Raw genomic sequence first — 16,390 nt, forward strand, 5'->3', positions numbered from 1 at the left:
GTCCCCAATTGGCTCACCATGTTCCGAGTACGAACTGGATTACGACCCCAAGGGCAAAAGACTAGCTGTGGGCACTTGCAAATGAAGAGGGAATGAAGGGTGTAGAAGGTCTGATCGATAATCTATGTAATCGCCATACTTCCACTTCCAGGATCGCATGCCATGCTGAAAGCTTTCAATGACTTGCAGCCGCCGTAAACAAAAATCAAGAGCAAAATATCCCAAATTCTCCACCACCAGGTCTGACGTGTCGCTGAAGCTCGACTGTTGACATGCAGAGTACCACCATCGAAGTGCAAACCCACTCGGCCATCCATGACGTAAAAATAACCCGTGAAGATAGTCAGAACCATATCATAGCCACCCGGAACCTGAAAGCTATCGTCGACAGCTTAGATGTACCACATCACATCCTTCAGACCACGGGAGTTGTGGATGCGCATGAGAGGAGGGACCTCGACGTTGCGGTTGGAGGAGCCCGTGTCAGAGGTACGATCAGCGTGCGACTCCTTCTTACCCGATGAGACAGGGCTGTCGTTCAGGTGAGCGCGTGCTCGGTCGGCAGCCAAGTGGGCATAGTAGACAGCGGGATGCATGGAGACCGGAGTGGTCGAGCGGACATATTGGTAGGAGTGCTCAAAAATAAACTGCTGAAGTTCGGCAGCCTGCCAGTCACCCTCATTGAGAATGCACTGGTAGTGAATCGGACGAGCAGTACCCTTGATAGCGACATGTGAGCACAAATAAAAGTCGAACTCGAATGGGTGTGTGCAGCCAGTCTCGACGAGAGTACCAGGAAGAGGGTTGCCGTTGCGGTCACCCTTGCCAGCGTCGGGGAAGAAGCGGATGTGATGGCGCTTGCCGGCGATGACAACCGTGAACTTGGGCATAGTGCCGCCAAGCTGGCTAAAGAAAGCCTTCATGTCGCGGACTTCCTCTTCGAGGACAGCAGCATACTGGCCCTCAGAAACACCGTCACGGATGAAGAGGACACGCTGTGGTGCCTTACCTTGGCCAAGACGCTGCATCCAGTTCTTGGCCATAGGACCGAAGTGTTCCTGGATGTTGGAGGAGGTGATCATCTCAACGCGGTTGCCGTTGGTCTGGACATCAGCCCAATACTTGGCGAAGAAGGGGTCGGCAGAGACGGTGATGGCGGCGAATGAGGCGGCCTGGTCGGAACCGGCACCGGGAGCAGGGTGAGAAACGTCGGCACCAACGACCATGGTAGGGGTGGAGGCGGCCTTGGGGTTGAGCTTGGGGACTGGCGAATGTTAGCATGCTATCGTAATGGTGAGGGCGAGTGCAAGGGGAGAAACTCACTAAGACCGCTCTTCGCAACGCAGGTGGCACCACCTAACTTGGCGTTGATCTTCATACAGACGTTCGAGATGTACTGGGGAGAGGCCGACATGACGTGCTTGGCCTGAAGAACCTGGGAAGCAACACCGAAGCGGATGTCACAAGACTTCTTGATGCGGCGGTACACATCGACATTGCGATCGTTGACCACAAAAAGGAGCAGATTCGGCATGGTATTGTAGCGGTTACCAGTCTGGTTCCAGGCCTTAGCGACTGCAGTATGTTAGCGAAATATCGATACGCAAATGTGAGGTCAAAGATGTGACTTACCAAGTTCACCGCCATCGGCAAGGTTGCCGTAGCCCATCCAGGGCTTTTTTCCATGCTGGGGATGAGCGGCGAAGACACCGCCGTGGCTCTCGTAGATTTGTATGAACTTCTGAACAAAGCCCTCGACAGCGGCTTGAGGAGGAGCTCGATTGTGATTGATAACGCAGACACCCCAGCCCTTGATTGGGCGTTCCTTGTTGTTCATGGCAAACTTACGGCCGCTTCACAGAAAGATTAGCTGATCAAATGTGGAGACAGTGAAGAAGGAGACATACTCAAGACGCCATCGGCCAGCCACCATGTCCTGGGGCTTGATGGTGGCCTCCTTTGAGCCGTTACCGAACTGGACGATTGGAGAGGGCAAAATGCGAGCCTTGACCTTTGAAGCGCTGTGAAGGTGTTAGTAGTGGTCAAAAGACGGGGAAGCAGAACATCGGTGTACTTACTTCTGTGAGATGTTGAGCCCATAGTGCTGCAAGTAAGGATCGTTACCCCAGTTCAGCAGACGGACACCTTGCTGTACAGCAGCCCAGCGCTCCTTTGGCAAGGTAACAGCGAACTTGATCATGCTAGACGTCTGAAAATCGCTTAGCTTTGTGTTGTAACGCTGATTAGCGTCAATCCGGAGGACATCCATAGGCAAGTAAACAGGAGAGCCGCGGATCTTTTTTGTCATCTTGACAACTGGAATGCCAGCAATAAGGTTCAGGTTGTACTTCTTCTTGAAGTACTGGGCGACAGAAATCTTCTTGCGCTGTGCATCGGGGATACCAGGACGGCGGTCATTAGGGTCGGGGAACATGCACTGGTTGGCATCCTCTTTGTGAATTTCGTCAATGGTCCACTGGGTATTAGGGGTGGTATGGGTAGAGGTGACACCGACCCTCCTGAAGGCGCCGAAGTCTCTGCGCAGCATGGACTTGCGCCAGTCACGCTGAGCTTCCTTGAAGCGCTGAGTGAGCTGAGGGGGAGAGCAGTTGAAAACCTGGCTAACAGCCTGCGAAAGTTAGCAATAGTGCTATAACAATATGTGTTAGAACTTACGCGAGTGAGCTCCTGAGAGCGCCAGAAGGTGCCGTTGGCTACATCGACATTGACGGACAAAGATTTGACGAACTTGTCATCAAGGACAGGGCGAAGAGAGGTAAAGATGCCCTTGAAAGCCTCAATACCTCCACCAAGGTCGTAGCGCTGCTCGCCGCGCTGAAAGAACGACTTCTTGATCTGCGTATACTGCTGAGAAGGGTACTCACGCATAAGGTGATCCAAGAAGTTGATGGTGTCGATGCACTCGGGAGACCACGTCGCTTGGCCGTTGAGGAAGGCTGAGAGACCACTGAAGTCCACTTGACGAGTAAAGCGGACATGAACGGTGTGCTTGTTGCCGCGTGCGCCTTCCCTGGTAGGCTTGCCCTCTTCAGCATCGAGATCGACGGTGATGCGAGTGTCGTCACGCTCAAGGCGCTTGCCAGACCTAAAATATGTTAGAAATTTAAGCGTAGGGGAGTACAAGATACTCACCAAGCAAGCTTATGGCTGTCCCAGACCCAGTACTCCTGCTTGCCAAGCTCGGCCTGGACTGGCCTCGACCTCCAGATCTTCTCCAGCAGCTTGCGCTTGGTATAGTCCTTGGAGTCACCAGAGTAGGCGACGTCATACTGAAAGACTTCCCTGGAGGGGGCCTTGATGACGTTGAAGGTGTTGAGAGTAACCGCAGTCTCCTTGCCGTACGAGTTGATATTCTTTGGGCGCTGAGGAAGTGCGGAAGGGATGGTATGCTGTGAATCGTGTGAGTCAAAGATCATGTTGGCATGTCTGGGGCGATAGGAGTAGATGTCCTGATACATTTGCAAAATGCGTCTGTCGGAAGACATGATGAAGGCTCTCAGAGAGATGGTCAAAGACACAGCTTGATTTACAACGACAGCATGAAAAGTGGGCAAGGATGGAGGGGAGTCAAATTTCGAAAAGAATCAGTGGATGTGGGAGTGCGATGAAGAAGTCAGAATGGATGGAGGCAGTGGGTACTTATGCCATGCATCCATGCCATGCGAGGCCGGCGCTCGAGAGCTCGACATTCGCATGTTGTGGATGCATGACAAGTGTTTGCTTGCATGCGTGCATATGCGGGCTCAGACATGGGCTTTTGCACTTACTCCACGAGCTGCGTACCAGCCGGCAATACCGAGGAACTCGGACAGGTTCTTCAAGTCATTGGCCCTGGTGTAGTCCATGACGCCAGCGCCATGACCATGAGGATCCTTGTTGCCATCGAACTTGTTGATGGAACGCTGGGTCGGATCGCGAGATGACGAGGAGTTGTCGGAGGACCGAGCAGCCTGCTGCTGCTGCTTCTGAGTGATGGAGCGTTGCTTCGCTGGGCCAGCCATCGAGAAATCTGCAATATGTTAGCGGTGTGCTGAAAATGGATGTGGGGTTACACTGTCACAGGGTACATGCAAGAAGCCGTTTGACCGCCTCCGCGCTGCGGATAGCTGTGAATATGACGAGTTGCAAATAACGTGACTTACTAAAGCTGCAAGAGCTGACGTACCTTGGTGCCGGATCGAAGAGCCCGTGGAGAAGAGGGCGTCGGTTGCGTTTGTGGGCGGATCGCTGATCGGCCTGGGTGTGGTCAGTGAGAATTCTTGAAACCAGAAGATGAGCACCCATGTGCTCATGTGTAAAGTATGTAATCGTAAAGACTCAAGGAGGAGTGAGACCAGGTATGTGAGTAGGGTAAGCGTACCAAAAGGTGCGCCGATGTGTGAAGCGGTTGGGGTAAGAAAATGGTGGAGGGGGAGTGGTGTGATGAGTAAGTTCAAATAGAGAGCAGATGTGGGGCATGTGGTGTAAAATCAGAATGGGTGAGTGCGCATGGGCGCCATGGTGACGCTGAGGTTCGCCCCAAAAAGCATGAACCGGTCGCCAAGTGGGTGCCAGCTTTGATGGTGAACCTAACGAGCAGTCAATAGGTTTAGGTAATGGGAGTGTGGTTGGGCATAAGCAATCAGTGCATACCTTGAAATCTTGAGCGGAGGTCTGGCCTGCAGTGGTGAGTTGACTGTACTGCCTGCAGTGGTGCTTGTCGAGCCTGCTCGTGTGTTGTTGAAGTAGAGGAGTGATGGCGCTGTATTAGTGTAGTGCAGGGCTGTTGGAGAGCTCAAGTGAAATCCAAATCGAGTAGCTGACTGTGGAGTTGAGTCTTGTTGTGAGGTGGAGAAAGCAAGTTGGAGACCTCGTATGAACTGCTTATATCCCCCAGTACCAACCCTGGCAAGCGCTAGATAGCTAGTGGCGCGTGTCTCGAGGCGTGGAGCTGGTGAGAGAAGCTTTTCTGGTGGTCAGGTTGAGCCTACTGAGAGAGCGGAGCATGGTGTGGGCGGTGATGGTGGTGACGAGCCAGCAGTTGAGATGACAGGGGTGAGAGCCAGACTTGGAGAAGTATACCACCAAGGCGAACAACAAAGGTGGAACTACCAGCGGTACAGCGCAAAAGCTATGGGCGCATGACATAAGAGAACTGAGTAGCTGAGCGCCAATGCCACGAGGCCATGATCTCGCAGGACGTTGCGGAGCAGCCATCGCCGGCGTCCATCACAAACACCGTCGAGTTTCGTTTAGCAAAGGGTTGCCAAATGATACACCCTAAACTCCATCTTCGATAAGCAAGACATTCTCAGTTCATCAGCCTCTATCCAGGTTCGGAAGGACAAACTCATGCTCGAACAACAGGCTGTTGGAAGATTGGAGTCAGAACAATATATGGTTTGTTTGAGCAAGGCATCTGGGCGTGGCTCCAAGCTTCAAACACATATACTGACTCTTGCACTCTCCAGGACCCTCAGCAGCATGCAGAGTCTCCGGCACTGGAAGCTCTTCTCGTTCGGCTATGTATCTCCAGGTCTAGATACAGACATAAGCCATGGGATCCTATGTGCAGTACCGCTTCGATAGGCTCAGAAAACGCAAATGTCGCAATATCCCAGCTCTTCTTGCCGCACCGCCACGACTGTCCCCATCCCGTGACACAGCGTTCTCGCCATCGAGCAGAGCATCCATCCGGGCTCCAGATCATTTCCAGTATACAGAAGATCCAGCAGCATGACAGCTCGGTCCTGGTATTGGAACATGGGGATGTTTCGGGCATGTGTATGTTTAGACGGAAAACTTGAGGCTGAGTCCAACCTCGCTTGCAGCACGCGCCATCAACCAATGGTAAATACGAGCTCAGGTGGACCGGCACCTCGACGCATGATGGAACACACAAGGGAAATTGGTCGCGTCTAGATACCAGGGCAGTCAAGTGGGATGAACATAATTAGCGAACATCATTGCATGCAAGGTCGTAGCTGTACGAAGAAGGGTCGCGCTGCACATGGCTACCTCTGTCACACGGAAGTAAGTGTGGATGACGAAGCACATCTGTCACAAAACACAGGGCACAGAATATTCAGGGTTCGGATTCATTCAAGTGATAAATGACTACCCCAATCCCTAAAGGCCCACCCAAACTAGGCGCAGGCTTGAAAAACATCGTTTCTGTTCTGTCCAACCCCTGTCCAATCTGCAGGACGAGTGGAGTGCGCCGACGCCAAAAATGCAATATCGATGTCTCATCCACGGCGGTGTTAATTTTATGCAGATTGATCAGCGGTACCCTGTGGCCCTGTCGGCCAAAAGTGCGAGCTGCTGCAGCCGCAGTCGTTTTTCCCTTCAAGAGTCCTGCGTAATTGCTTCTGCCACGCGGACGCTGCACCACTCAGCAATGATGTCGTACCATTCTACTGCGGCCAAGCATGTCCACCGGGAGGAGGCTGCATACCCTGGTTGCCGTACTTCTCCTGGATACTTTGAAGCTGCTGTGCCGTTGTCGCAGTCGTGCCCCATCGCTGCGATGGAGGCACCTGGGTGTGGCCAGGAAGTGCGGGTATGGGAATGGCGGTGATGTTGCGTAGCATGTTGACAAGGCCTTCGGGCTTGAAGCGCGTCTCACGGTAGGTATGCGCAGCGGGAATAATGCCGAGGAGGAAGTTGATTTCACGTGGTAGAGGTGCTGGGCCTTGGGGCAGGCCGATAGGTGTGCTGCCGCTGGCGGCCATGTTGCGGCGTGCAGCATCGAGGCGGCGACCTGCAGCGCCCTTGAGGGGCGACTCGCCACGGGCAAGCTTGCGGGGTGGCGCGCTGTCGTCAGCGTCCTCGAGCGGGCGCTTGGGCGAGTTGGTAGTCATTGGCAGGTTTGTGAAGTGGGGAGAGTTGACGTTGGGTGCGGGAGAGGCGATGCGTTGCTCCTGCACCTGAACTTGGGAAGGCGCGTTGGGCATAGTCTCTTCAATGGAAGGCCTGATGCTCGGCATGATAGGCATAACCGGCTTCATCTGTGTCCTAGGCGAGATGATGGGGCGTACAGTCATAGGATCGAACGTCGGGCTTGCGAATCGTCGGGAGAAGCGCTGCAGCTGAGGGTCCTCGGGGAAGAGGGTGGCCATGCGCTGTTCCATCTTCGTGATCTGAGCCAGCTCACCGAAGCGTGCCTCATACTCGTGGAAGAACAGGAATAGCGGCTTAGTCCTTGGGACATTCTCAGGCTTTGCCGTCAGTTTGCCAACAATGGTCTCGAAGACAGCTCGTGCGTCTGTGGAGGTTAGTACGAGACCGTCGCCCAAGTTTCATGTATACATACTCGTAGAGTCGTTCAGCGTAATAAGGTGCTTGATGTACTCCAATGCGAACTGCTCATCCTCAGGGAACAGCTTCATGCCACGCTCGAAGATCTTTCCTGCAGCAGGGTCCTGGTAACAGTGGTGCTCGATCTGCGCGCTGGCAACATATGCTTCGCTAAGCAACTTGCCCTTCCTTCGCGCCTCTGTGAAGATACCACGGAAGCCAGTAACCTCAGAGTTATTCCCGCCCTTGCCCTGCACGCGCCTGGTTGCTTGCATCAGGGCAATCCAAGCAAATGTTAGAGTCTTCTTGAGTGTGAGGGTTTGTGCATTGTATCCTGCCGAGATAGCATGCACTTGCGCGTTGAAAGCTGCCTCCTTCTCCTGAGCCCGTCTCGTTGCTTCAGCTTCGTCGTCCTCATCGGCGTCTTCAGCGTTATTCTGCACAATAGCCCGCGCTGCGTCGTCAGCGGCCTTCTGAGCATCAAACGCTTCTCTGGCACGAGCAACGGAGTGCTCTTCCCGCTTCTTCGTCTTCGCAGTAAGATCGTAGAGAGTGTTGAGCAAGTCCATGTATGGCTTCTTGACAGCATTACCTTTAGCAACGAGGCCTGCCTGGCCCTCCTCAAAGTCAGTACTGAGCTCGACTTGATTTCCTTTCTTGAAAGCCAGCAAACAGCTCTCAGGGTTGGCTTTGATGCCATCATCCAGGAATTTGTCACCGTCTGCCTGCAGACTACTTTCGTAGCACCACTCCGCTGCTTCGTACCAAAGCTCTGGCCAGAAGCGGAGCGACCTCAGTGCACCTCTGTAGATGTGAAGCACACGCTTGTTGTAAAGCGCACGATCGTCAATTGCGCACTCAAGCGGGTCGCTCTTCTCCCACTGAATCCATTGCTTCCACAGCTTGACTTGATTCGTGTACTCGTCGTAGCCATCGAACCCTGGTGCTGGCGGCAGCCTCGGTAATGTTGTCTTGTTGATCCCCCGTGTGATGTTGTTATCCAGAACGTTGATGGCGCTTCGTGCGGTCATGTAAGACGGAGACTTCTCCTGAAGGTTCTTGCGTCCCTGTATGCTTGTCAGTTCCTGTTATGAAAGTCTGGCATGAGGCCTTACCGTGACCTTGTTGAGGCCCATCTCGAACCGATCGTAGTCCCGCCAGATCTCCAGTGTTGCTCCTGTAGGTATCGAGACTGCTCGCTGGTACAGCTTGCGTAGAGTATCCATCTTCTGCATGTCCTGCCAATTTGTACCGCCGAGTACGCCAGGTGCGCTTTTCTGCAACTCTATGTAGTCGATCCAGAGCTTGCCAGCATCCGTGTCGATGCCCACCTGGTCCAGCACGAATTCGTAGGCCATGACAATTGTCTCCCGACTCTTGCCGGAGGCATCGTTTGTGAGGTTAAACCGACGACGAACGAAGTCGATGTATGACTGGAAGACGGGTACGTAGGCGCCATTCTGGACTGCTTTGCCGAACAGCTGCTCCACCCTCGGAAGCTCGTCAAGCTCTGTCTCGAAGTTGATGTAGTCGACCCAAACTTCGCCCTGAATTTGTCAGCCGCATGCACGCAGACTAAGCTCATCAATGCGTACCGCTGTGGGGAACTGCTCCAAGAAACGGTTGAAGACGTCGCGTGCCTCGTCGTGCTTGTGTCGTTTGCGTTGCTCGTTGATCAAATTCAACCATGCCTCGATGTCACCACGTGGGTCTTCTTGAACACGATCGTTGAGAATGCCAATGGTGTCCTGAGGCAAGCGAGCCTTGGGTAGTGAAGCAGATAAAGGCGCGGGAGTAACAGAAGCAGTCGCCTGGCGAGCAGCATCGATAGTCAGAAGATCTGCTGGCTTAGTAGCGTCTGGAACAGGAGTTGTGCCATTGACTGGAACAGAAGCAATAGAGGGAGCAGGCTCATTGACAGCGACAGAAGCAGAGACGGATGAAGCACCCTGATCTTGTGCACTATGTAACTGTACATCTGGTGTGGGAAGTGTATTGTTTGGAGTGTTTGTAACTGAACGCTGCGGTGTTTCTGCAGCCTCAGAGGCGCGCAGTGGTGCAGTGGCTGCCATCTTAGGCGCCGCAACAGGCTCCTCTTCCTCATCCTCGCTCTCGTCGACAAACCCACCAATGGTGCGCGGCTGCTTCGCTGGGGTTGGCGCAGCAGATGTCTCCGCAGAAACGGGTTTTACACCGTTCTCACCCTGGTTGTCAGCCGAGGGAGGTAAATTGGCTGCTGACTCAGGCATCGATGCCGACTGCTCGGACTGAGCGGGCTCTTGTGCGGTGTCGACGTTGGCGGGATCGTACTCTTCTTCAGCGCTGTCGGCGGGCGCCTGCTCGTCAGCTGCAGGCCAGGCCGCAGAAGGGTCGTACTCCTGCTCTTGCGACCTGATGAAGGCAAGCTCTGCGTCGTCGGCCATGATAGAGGTAGAAAGAAAATATAGGAAAGCTGCTGTGTATTAGAGTTGACCGTTGATGGCGATAAATAATGTACGTCGCGCGACAAGAGCTGAGTCGCAGACAATGAGCTCTTTGTCGCGTGGGTCTCGGCAGGAAGGCGGAGTTGTGCGCGTCTGAGGAAGATGCAATTCACGTTGCAACTACAACCCGGGTTTGGAGAGGCAGTTGAAGCTACGGGCGAGATGCGCGAGGGCGGTGTTGCTGTTGCGTGCGCAGTGCTCCGGGGGTGGTGCGAGGACAAGAAAGAGCAAAGGTTGTTGCACGTTCGGCGTTCGGCCCTTCGATCTTGGCCATGTGGCTGGTGCTGGCGATATCATTGACAGGCACAGGACAACATTGCGATTTCACTCGATAATTCGACACTTGAAGCAGCTGGAGTATCGCCGACAGCATAGCTTGCTACTCAGGTATTCTATCAGCATTTCGGCACCGTCATCGATAATAGCCTGAGCTTCCTTGGACGATCTCGTGCCTACAGCCATCTCGCGCGTGCTGGACCTCGACGGGCGCACACACAATGAATCCGCAGATACAGCTTCCACGGCCGAATGGCGGCCCTTCAAACTTCGGTTCGACGCCATCGACACGGCGGAATGAGGTGCGAATGCCGCGCTTCTTCAAGCGCCTATTCAAGTTTCCTCAGATGGACTTCGAGATGGCCATATGGGAGATCATGAGCTTGATCATAGCACCGAAGAAGGTCTTCAGGCAAATATACTACCATGTATGGCGAACTGCTCTATCTCAGCACGTATCTGAGGCTGACACCTGCAGAAACAAACCACCAAAACCTACCATCGACCAGATCCATCCTTCACGTACCTGCTGTCATTCTTCCTCACATTGACCTCTCTCGCCTGGGGGCTCGCATACGCCGACGGCTTCACACAAACACTACACATTACGCTGGTCTTTATCTTCGTACACTTTCTCCTACTGTCGTTGGTCACAGCGACACTGTTCTATTTCCTGGTCGGCCGGCTGCTGGGGCCTGGAAACTCCCTGCTACCTGGGCGCAGGCGAGGTCTGTACAACTTGGAAGTTGGTGAGAGCAAAGAAGAGCTGGAATTTGGATACTGTTGGGATGTGGCAATACGCGCATTCGTGCCGGTTTGGGTGTTCCTCTACGTGGTGCAGTTCTTGTGCATGCCACTGGTGGGAACGAACCATTGGTAAGTATACCCAGCAGGAGAAACACGTAATAGCTAACAATTGCTCACAGGGTTTCGCTACTCCTTGGAAACACCCTCTACGTTTTCGCACTCACCTACTACTTCATTATCACTTTCCTCGGCTACAACGCGCTACCATTCCTGCACCATACCGAGCTTTTGCTTGTGCCAGTCGCAGTGGCTACGATACTGTGGTTTGCATCACTATTCGGATTCAACATGGCAAAGCATTTCGCGCCAGTCCTGTGGGCAGGTGCTCGACTACGAAAGACAGTTGGCTAAGCGCATTCTAACATGTGAAGACAATCAAAAGCATGTGCCATGTGAGACAATGTGAAGGGTGTCAATTCAACATCTTAGCGGCGTAATGCATTGCTCGCGGGGTCTGTACATAGCGGCGTTGGTAACACATCTGTTCATCTGCAAGCATGTACTTACCGAGGTCGAGATCGAGCTACTCAGCGCTCCGTGAGCGTTGATTTGGCGACTGACGTCACTCTATCCAGAACTTAGTGGAGTGGAGCGTAACAGCTATCTTCAGAAGGTATCGCCATTCTTCCCGGAATGCCTTCCTTCTGGTAGTATATTTGATCAGCCGCAATCGTCCTGGAGATCTGAATTGCTCTGAGATAACGCACCTCCAGAAATCCTGCACCATGGTACTTACAGTCCACCACCTCGGCATCTCGCAAAGCGAGCGTATCCTCTTCCTCTGCGAAGAGCTAGCAATCGACTACAAAATCATTCACCACACGCGCGACCCAATCGGGGCTCCTGAATCCCTCAAAAGCGTTCCCGGAAACTCCACCGGCAAAGCACCCTTCATCGAAGACCCAGAAGCCGGTATCACAATGTCCGAAAGCGCCGCGATCTGTGACTACCTCCTCGCCAAGAACGCCGCAGGAGAACTAGGAAGCCAGAATCTCGAGAAGAATCTCGAGAAGAATCTCGCGAAATCCTATGGCGAGCCCGGATACATTGACTTCGTCTACTGGTACCATTTCTCGAACGGCACATTGCAGGCGATGTTGACTCGCTTCACCTTTTTCGAGATCGGGCAGATCCCTGAAGACAACGCGGCGCAGAAGTTCTCCATGCTTGGCCTGCACGAGACGCTCAGGGTTATGGACGAGCGGCTCAAGAACAGCAAGTGGCTCGCTGGAGAGGACTTTACGGTCGCAGATATCATGAGCGTGTACTCCCTTACATCGAAACGGTACTTTGGGCCGCTGGTCAGCTACAAGGACTACCCAAACATCGTGAGGTACTTGAAAGACATTGGGGATAGGCCGGCGTACCAAAAAGCTATGGAGAAGGGCGACCCGCAGATGAAGCTGTTGTTAGGCGCGGAACCACCGGGAAAGACACTGATACAGGCTGGTGGTGTGGAGTCGGATTTCTGGAGGAAGGAGAGCCATATATAATCAAGCAAACAAACTCGACATGTAAAGGACACGGAACGAGGAGTGTTGGTGTACATTTGTTCTTCTCGAGATCTAAGCAGCAGTAGGTACCTGTTTCGCAGCTCCCACGCTCTCTTTGCTCTCCTGCAGCTTCCTCAACCGCTCCTCCTCCTCCATCTTCATCCTCTCCTGAATCTTTACGCGCTCGGGCACAATCCTCTGCCTCTCGGCCGTGATTTTCCACCCCTCAAGCCTCTCCTTCCCCAACGCAGCCAACGTCTTCCGCTCGACCGCACTATAATTCCCATCCTCTCGATCAAACACGAATGGCTCCCTGACCGAAACAGGCGGATTTGTAATGACCCTCACCTTCCTTAGCATATTATTCGACGCACTATGCAGCATGAGCGGATGCAACAAGAACACATCGCCCACCACACCCGTAACCTCGACAAAGGCCTCATCCGGCATCGTCTTTGCAAGACCAGTATACCATTCCAATCCCTGCTCTTGCGTGAACCCAGGATTCTCGCTTCTCGGCGTCATCCTCGGACTTACGCCCTCGAGATTCTCGTACAGATGCTTCGCCACATGCGGAATCGCAGCGGGGCAAATCATCGTGCCGCCGCCTCCGGACACAATGTCTGTCCAGAGCGGGATTACGAGCAGCGCCTGCTCAGGCGAGTCAAGGTAGTGCACGAAGAAGTCGCCGTCGACGTGCCAGTTATCCAACTCTTGCGGCTTGACGAGCTTGTGGTGCTTCTCCGGCGTCCCGAGGTTGACGATAAAACTGTCTTTCCAGAGGGAGACTTCGGAGTCGACGTCGACTCTCTCAATGCCGCCGACGAGGCCGCAGATTCCGCCCCAGGCGCGCGGCGCGAAGGAGGCGACTTGAAATTCTTTCCAGTGCGGCATGTTGGTGCGCTCGGTGTGCCTTTGAATTATTAGTACTTGTTGTAAATAGGGGTGGGTAAGGTTGGAGATGGACCATGTTGACATATCATTCGGATCCATACCCAGTCTCGTCCACAGTGTAGACTGAAGATCATTTGCTTGCTCTTTTGTGAAGCAATTGCTGAGCTTGAGCCAGCCGTTGCCGACGAAGAAGTCGAGCTGCTCCGGGGTGAGCTGATAATCCTTTTCCGCATCTGCCATTCTAATGTCTTCTGTAGTGTTTCGATTCGAGAGTCAACTCTGGAAAAGGTCAAATTCCAAAGTTTGGAAGGATCAGATGGATATATCTACAAGCGTGTATGTATTTAAGCCTTTTCTCGCTGCGTGATCTGCAGCTCATATCGAGATGCCGTCCAACTACGGCTGTTCGTCCCTTTAACCGGTGGATGGAGCTGCACAATTCCACGTGGAGGACGCCGCACATTGCGAGGTGTCCAATTGCGGCACTCCATGGGGCAAAACATGACGATGTCGTCGCGTCCGCGGAGCTCATGTCGCAGTGTACAAAGGCTCAAGAGCGTAGTCGTGGTGGTGTGAGGGCGCACCACGAGCCATTCGCTCTGTTTGTCAGCGGGAACCGAGTATTTGGGAATATGCACTAGCTATTGGAGATAGTTAAGGGGTGCTTAGTACAATCACAGTATAGTACATTCCTGTCATTACTATATACATTTAAACTCTTCTCTTCATAGTCATTATCTTATGGGTGGGCACTTATATACAAGTCTCGTGCCTAGTCGCCACGTTTCAAACACCCGCGACGGGCTTAATATCCAGGCCACCAGACGTAGTTGTTAGTCTCGTCTGGCGTGTCGAAGATAAGCTCAGAGCTGGAGTTGGCAGGGCGATCAGGGAAGGCGTTGGCGCTGATCTCCCATGTCTTGAGGTCTGAAATTTGAACGGTGGAGTTATCGCCAACGTAGATACCGTAATTGACACTGTCGAGGCGCGCGGGATAGATGCGCGTTGTCAGCCAGAAGCGGTCCTAGAATTCGTTAATAACATGTAAATTTAGGATGATGGTGCTAGACTTACGTTAACGTAGACCTCGACGAGCGAGCCATCGACGAAGATGTCCATGTGTAGCGACTCAGTGGTACCATTGGAGAAGGTGTATGGGTAGAAATAACCGAGCATGGTGTAGTTGGCGTACTCAATAATGGTCGAAGAGTGCGAGCGGTCGACGTTGATGGTGTAGTTGGAGGGGTCGTAATAGATGTGAGTGTACTCCTCGCCGCCGGCGCTGGCAGCGATGGTGACACCGGCAGGTCCTGTGCAGTTGCTGAGAGTGACAGCAAGCTCCATGTGGGCGCTGCCCTTGCCAACAAGCATGCTTTCTGTCCAGTTCGAGATAGCATCGACGGGGACCGCCTCGCCGCGAAGAGCGTCAACAACGTCAGGCAGAGCGCGAGCACCGAGAGTGTAGCCGGTGAAGGTACCGTTGCTGTGCTCGATAACGCGGGTGTTGCCCTTTGTTGTCAAGCCGCCATTGGCGTTCACGAGGTCGTGGGTCTTGATGACGTACATCTCACGAGGAAGAGCCAAGGCACCCTGATAACCGCTTTGAAGGATACCGAAGCCATTGTTCTCCTCATTGGCCCAGCCCCACTGGACACGGCGATTGTTCTTGGTGTCGTTGAAGCTGGTGACAGCATAGAGAAGACCAGAGTCGATGACGCCACCAGAGACAGGAGTGAATTCAGCAGATCCATTCTCGCGCCTGGTGACCTGACCCTCGTTCCACAGACCCCACTGAGCGCGAGGGTGCCAGGTAAGGTTGCCACCCTCGGTACCCATGAGAGCATAGTAATGAACGTCGTTGTCCTCGTCAATCAGAGAGAAGAAGTTGGAGACTTCGAAGTTGAAGCCATATGTACCGGTCTCGAGCAACGAGCCCAGTGTCTGGTTGGCTTTGGGCTCCCAAAGAGCGCCGAGGAAGGTCCAGTTTGTCAAATTGGACTGAGGAGCAGAGTAAAAAGGAATTCGGCCACCACCGTTCGCACCTTTGATACCGGAGCCAAGCACCATGTACCAGTGGGGATCATCCTCATGCCCAAGGATGGCGTCCATCTCAGGCCAGGGCTCAACGAAGGGATCACGCCAGCCGGTAACGTTCCAGCCTTCAGGGTGATCGGAGATGATCGGGTTGCCTTCGTACTGCTCCCAAGTCTCACCACCATCATTGGATATCACAATGGCCTGCTTCTCCGTACCGTTTATGTAGGGAAGAGCCCAGTTGGTGGGAAGATGCTGAACCGCAGTGTAGAATGCAATGAGAGTGCCATCCTGGCCACCTGTAAGGTTGTATGGTTGAGCAGAACCTGAGAAGATTCCTAAACCGTAATAGGATTCGTTTCTGGAGGTAGGGTCGGGTCCCGTACCAACAGACTGTGCCTGGTCATTCTCCCAGCCTCCGACGTCAGTCCATGTCACGAGGTCCTTAGACGTGGCGTGCCTAAGTGCGTTAGCAAAAAGTTACTCAGTATCTTGAACCTGACCTACCCCCATGAAATGTTACCCCAGTTGACGTGGTTAGGGTGAAACTGGTAGTGGAGATGGTATGTGTCTGTAGTAGGGTCGTACAACATACCACATGGGTCCTGGAGTCTGTCAGCTTGATATGAGATGTTCTTCGTTTGGGTAGACTTGCGTTCATCCAGCCAGCAGGCGAAATGAAGTGGTATGTAGGTCGCCACCTGTTGAACAGGGTGTTGTTGCCCATGCTCGAGACCATGTCCGCGGTGAGGACATCAGGACCCATATTGGGTGCCGTGGTGTTGTAACTAGAGCTTGAAGCCTGGGCAAGGGCAGACCCGAGCCCATAGCTCAATACAGCAACTGACCAATGCATTGTTTTTGAAGTCGTAATGAAGTCCGCTTGAAGCTGGCGATCAGCAAGACGGGAGCACCAAGGGCTTTATGTAGTCGTTCCCGGGGCCAAAGCAGGATCTTCCTGATCGTAGCACGTACGCATCATGACCCAGGACAGAGCTTGGACACCGACCACCTGGACCTGGGCTTTGCTTACTGCAAGAAGGAGATGCATGGCTGGGGCCGGGGATGCAGTAGCGCTTGTCATAGATGGTATAGATCCCCACA

The 16,390-nt window shown here is 53.4% G+C and overlaps 7 protein-coding genes across 7 annotated transcripts; 2 read left to right on the forward strand and 5 right to left on the reverse strand.

The window, feature by feature from the left end:
- Nucleotides 1-130: 130 nt before the first annotated feature.
- On the reverse strand, nt 131-4,281 carry M421DRAFT_420298 (eukaryotic translation initiation factor 2C 2). Its single transcript, XM_033592427.1, has 9 exons — nt 4,187-4,281; nt 3,789-4,030; nt 3,154-3,410; nt 2,677-3,106; nt 2,079-2,629; nt 1,908-2,021; nt 1,633-1,853; nt 1,324-1,575; nt 131-1,264 (listed from the first exon to the last, which is right to left on the reverse strand). Exons 2-9 carry the CDS (start codon nt 4,020-4,022, stop codon nt 393-395), a joined length of 2,931 nt encoding a protein of 976 aa, XP_033449318.1. The 5' UTR covers nt 4,023-4,030; nt 4,187-4,281; the 3' UTR covers nt 131-392.
- A 566-nt stretch (nt 4,282-4,847) lies between these two features.
- On the reverse strand, nt 4,848-5,296 carry M421DRAFT_145850 (uncharacterized protein). The gene has a single exon (XM_033587531.1). It carries the CDS (start codon nt 5,215-5,217, stop codon nt 4,924-4,926), a length of 294 nt encoding a protein of 97 aa, XP_033449319.1. The 5' UTR covers nt 5,218-5,296; the 3' UTR covers nt 4,848-4,923.
- A 797-nt stretch (nt 5,297-6,093) lies between these two features.
- On the reverse strand, nt 6,094-9,997 carry M421DRAFT_420299 (mRNA 3'-end-processing protein rna-14). Its single transcript, XM_033592428.1, has 4 exons — nt 8,895-9,997; nt 8,415-8,846; nt 7,316-8,366; nt 6,094-7,267 (listed from the first exon to the last, which is right to left on the reverse strand). Exons 1-4 carry the CDS (start codon nt 9,720-9,722, stop codon nt 6,417-6,419), a joined length of 3,162 nt encoding a protein of 1,053 aa, XP_033449320.1. The 5' UTR covers nt 9,723-9,997; the 3' UTR covers nt 6,094-6,416.
- Nucleotides 9,998-10,279: 282 nt separating this feature from the next.
- M421DRAFT_100770 (UNC-50 family protein) lies at nt 10,280-11,216 on the forward strand (the record flags this gene model as incomplete). Its single annotated transcript, XM_033586562.1, has 3 exons — nt 10,280-10,486; nt 10,537-10,934; nt 10,985-11,216. The coding sequence occupies 3 exons, from the start codon at nt 10,280-10,282 to the stop codon at nt 11,214-11,216; spliced, it is 837 nt and encodes a 278-aa protein (XP_033449321.1).
- Nucleotides 11,217-11,590: 374 nt separating this feature from the next.
- M421DRAFT_61735 (putative glutathione S-transferase) lies at nt 11,591-12,358 on the forward strand (the record flags this gene model as incomplete). The annotated part of the gene is made up of 1 exon (XM_033595909.1): nt 11,591-12,358. One exon carries the CDS (start codon nt 11,591-11,593, stop codon nt 12,356-12,358), a length of 768 nt encoding a protein of 255 aa, XP_033449322.1.
- Nucleotides 12,359-12,430: 72 nt separating this feature from the next.
- M421DRAFT_61979 (uncharacterized protein) lies at nt 12,431-13,492 on the reverse strand (the record flags this gene model as incomplete). The annotated part of the gene is made up of 2 exons (XM_033595929.1): nt 12,431-13,271; nt 13,326-13,492. The coding sequence occupies 2 exons, from the start codon at nt 13,490-13,492 to the stop codon at nt 12,431-12,433; spliced, it is 1,008 nt and encodes a 335-aa protein (XP_033449323.1).
- Nucleotides 13,493-13,913: 421 nt separating this feature from the next.
- M421DRAFT_420301 (glycoside hydrolase family 32 protein) lies at nt 13,914-16,350 on the reverse strand. Its single transcript, XM_033592429.1, has 4 exons — nt 15,942-16,350; nt 15,794-15,891; nt 14,327-15,746; nt 13,914-14,276 (listed from the first exon to the last, which is right to left on the reverse strand). Exons 1-4 carry the CDS (start codon nt 16,140-16,142, stop codon nt 14,058-14,060), a joined length of 1,938 nt encoding a protein of 645 aa, XP_033449324.1. The 5' UTR covers nt 16,143-16,350; the 3' UTR covers nt 13,914-14,057.
- Between the last annotated feature and the right edge of the window lie 40 nt (nt 16,351-16,390).

This window comes from Didymella exigua (genome assembly GCF_010094145.1).
Source record: "Didymella exigua CBS 183.55 unplaced genomic scaffold M421scaffold_12, whole genome shotgun sequence".
In the NCBI taxonomy this organism is placed as follows: Eukaryota; Fungi; Ascomycota; class Dothideomycetes; order Pleosporales; family Didymellaceae; genus Didymella; species Didymella exigua.

Coding starts and splice junctions, on each gene's coding strand:
- M421DRAFT_420298 (XM_033592427.1), bottom strand. CDS start 4,022: ATGGCTGGCCCAGCGAAGCAACGCTCCATCACTCAGAAGCAGCAGCAG. Junction 3,411..3,788: donor GCTGGTACGCAGCTCGTGGA/GTAAGTGCAAAA, acceptor CACGATTCACAG/CATACCATCCCTTCCGCACT. Junction 2,022..2,078: donor GGGCTCAACATCTCACAGAA/GTAAGTACACCG, acceptor ACACCTTCACAG/CGCTTCAAAGGTCAAGGCTC.
- M421DRAFT_145850 (XM_033587531.1), bottom strand. CDS start 5,217: ATGGCTGCTCCGCAACGTCCTGCGAGATCATGGCCTCGTGGCATTGGC.
- M421DRAFT_420299 (XM_033592428.1), bottom strand. CDS start 9,722: ATGGCCGACGACGCAGAGCTTGCCTTCATCAGGTCGCAAGAGCAGGAG. Junction 8,367..8,414: donor TGGGCCTCAACAAGGTCACG/GTAAGGCCTCAT, acceptor ACAAGCATACAG/GGACGCAAGAACCTTCAGGA. Junction 7,268..7,315: donor TACGCTGAACGACTCTACGA/GTATGTATACAT, acceptor TAACCTCCACAG/ACGCACGAGCTGTCTTCGAG.
- M421DRAFT_420301 (XM_033592429.1), bottom strand. CDS start 16,142: ATGCATTGGTCAGTTGCTGTATTGAGCTATGGGCTCGGGTCTGCCCTT. Junction 15,892..15,941: donor CGCCTGCTGGCTGGATGAAC/GCAAGTCTACCC, acceptor GACAGACTCCAG/GACCCATGTGGTATGTTGTA. Junction 14,277..14,326: donor TCGTCGAGGTCTACGTTAAC/GTAAGTCTAGCA, acceptor AACGAATTCTAG/GACCGCTTCTGGCTGACAAC.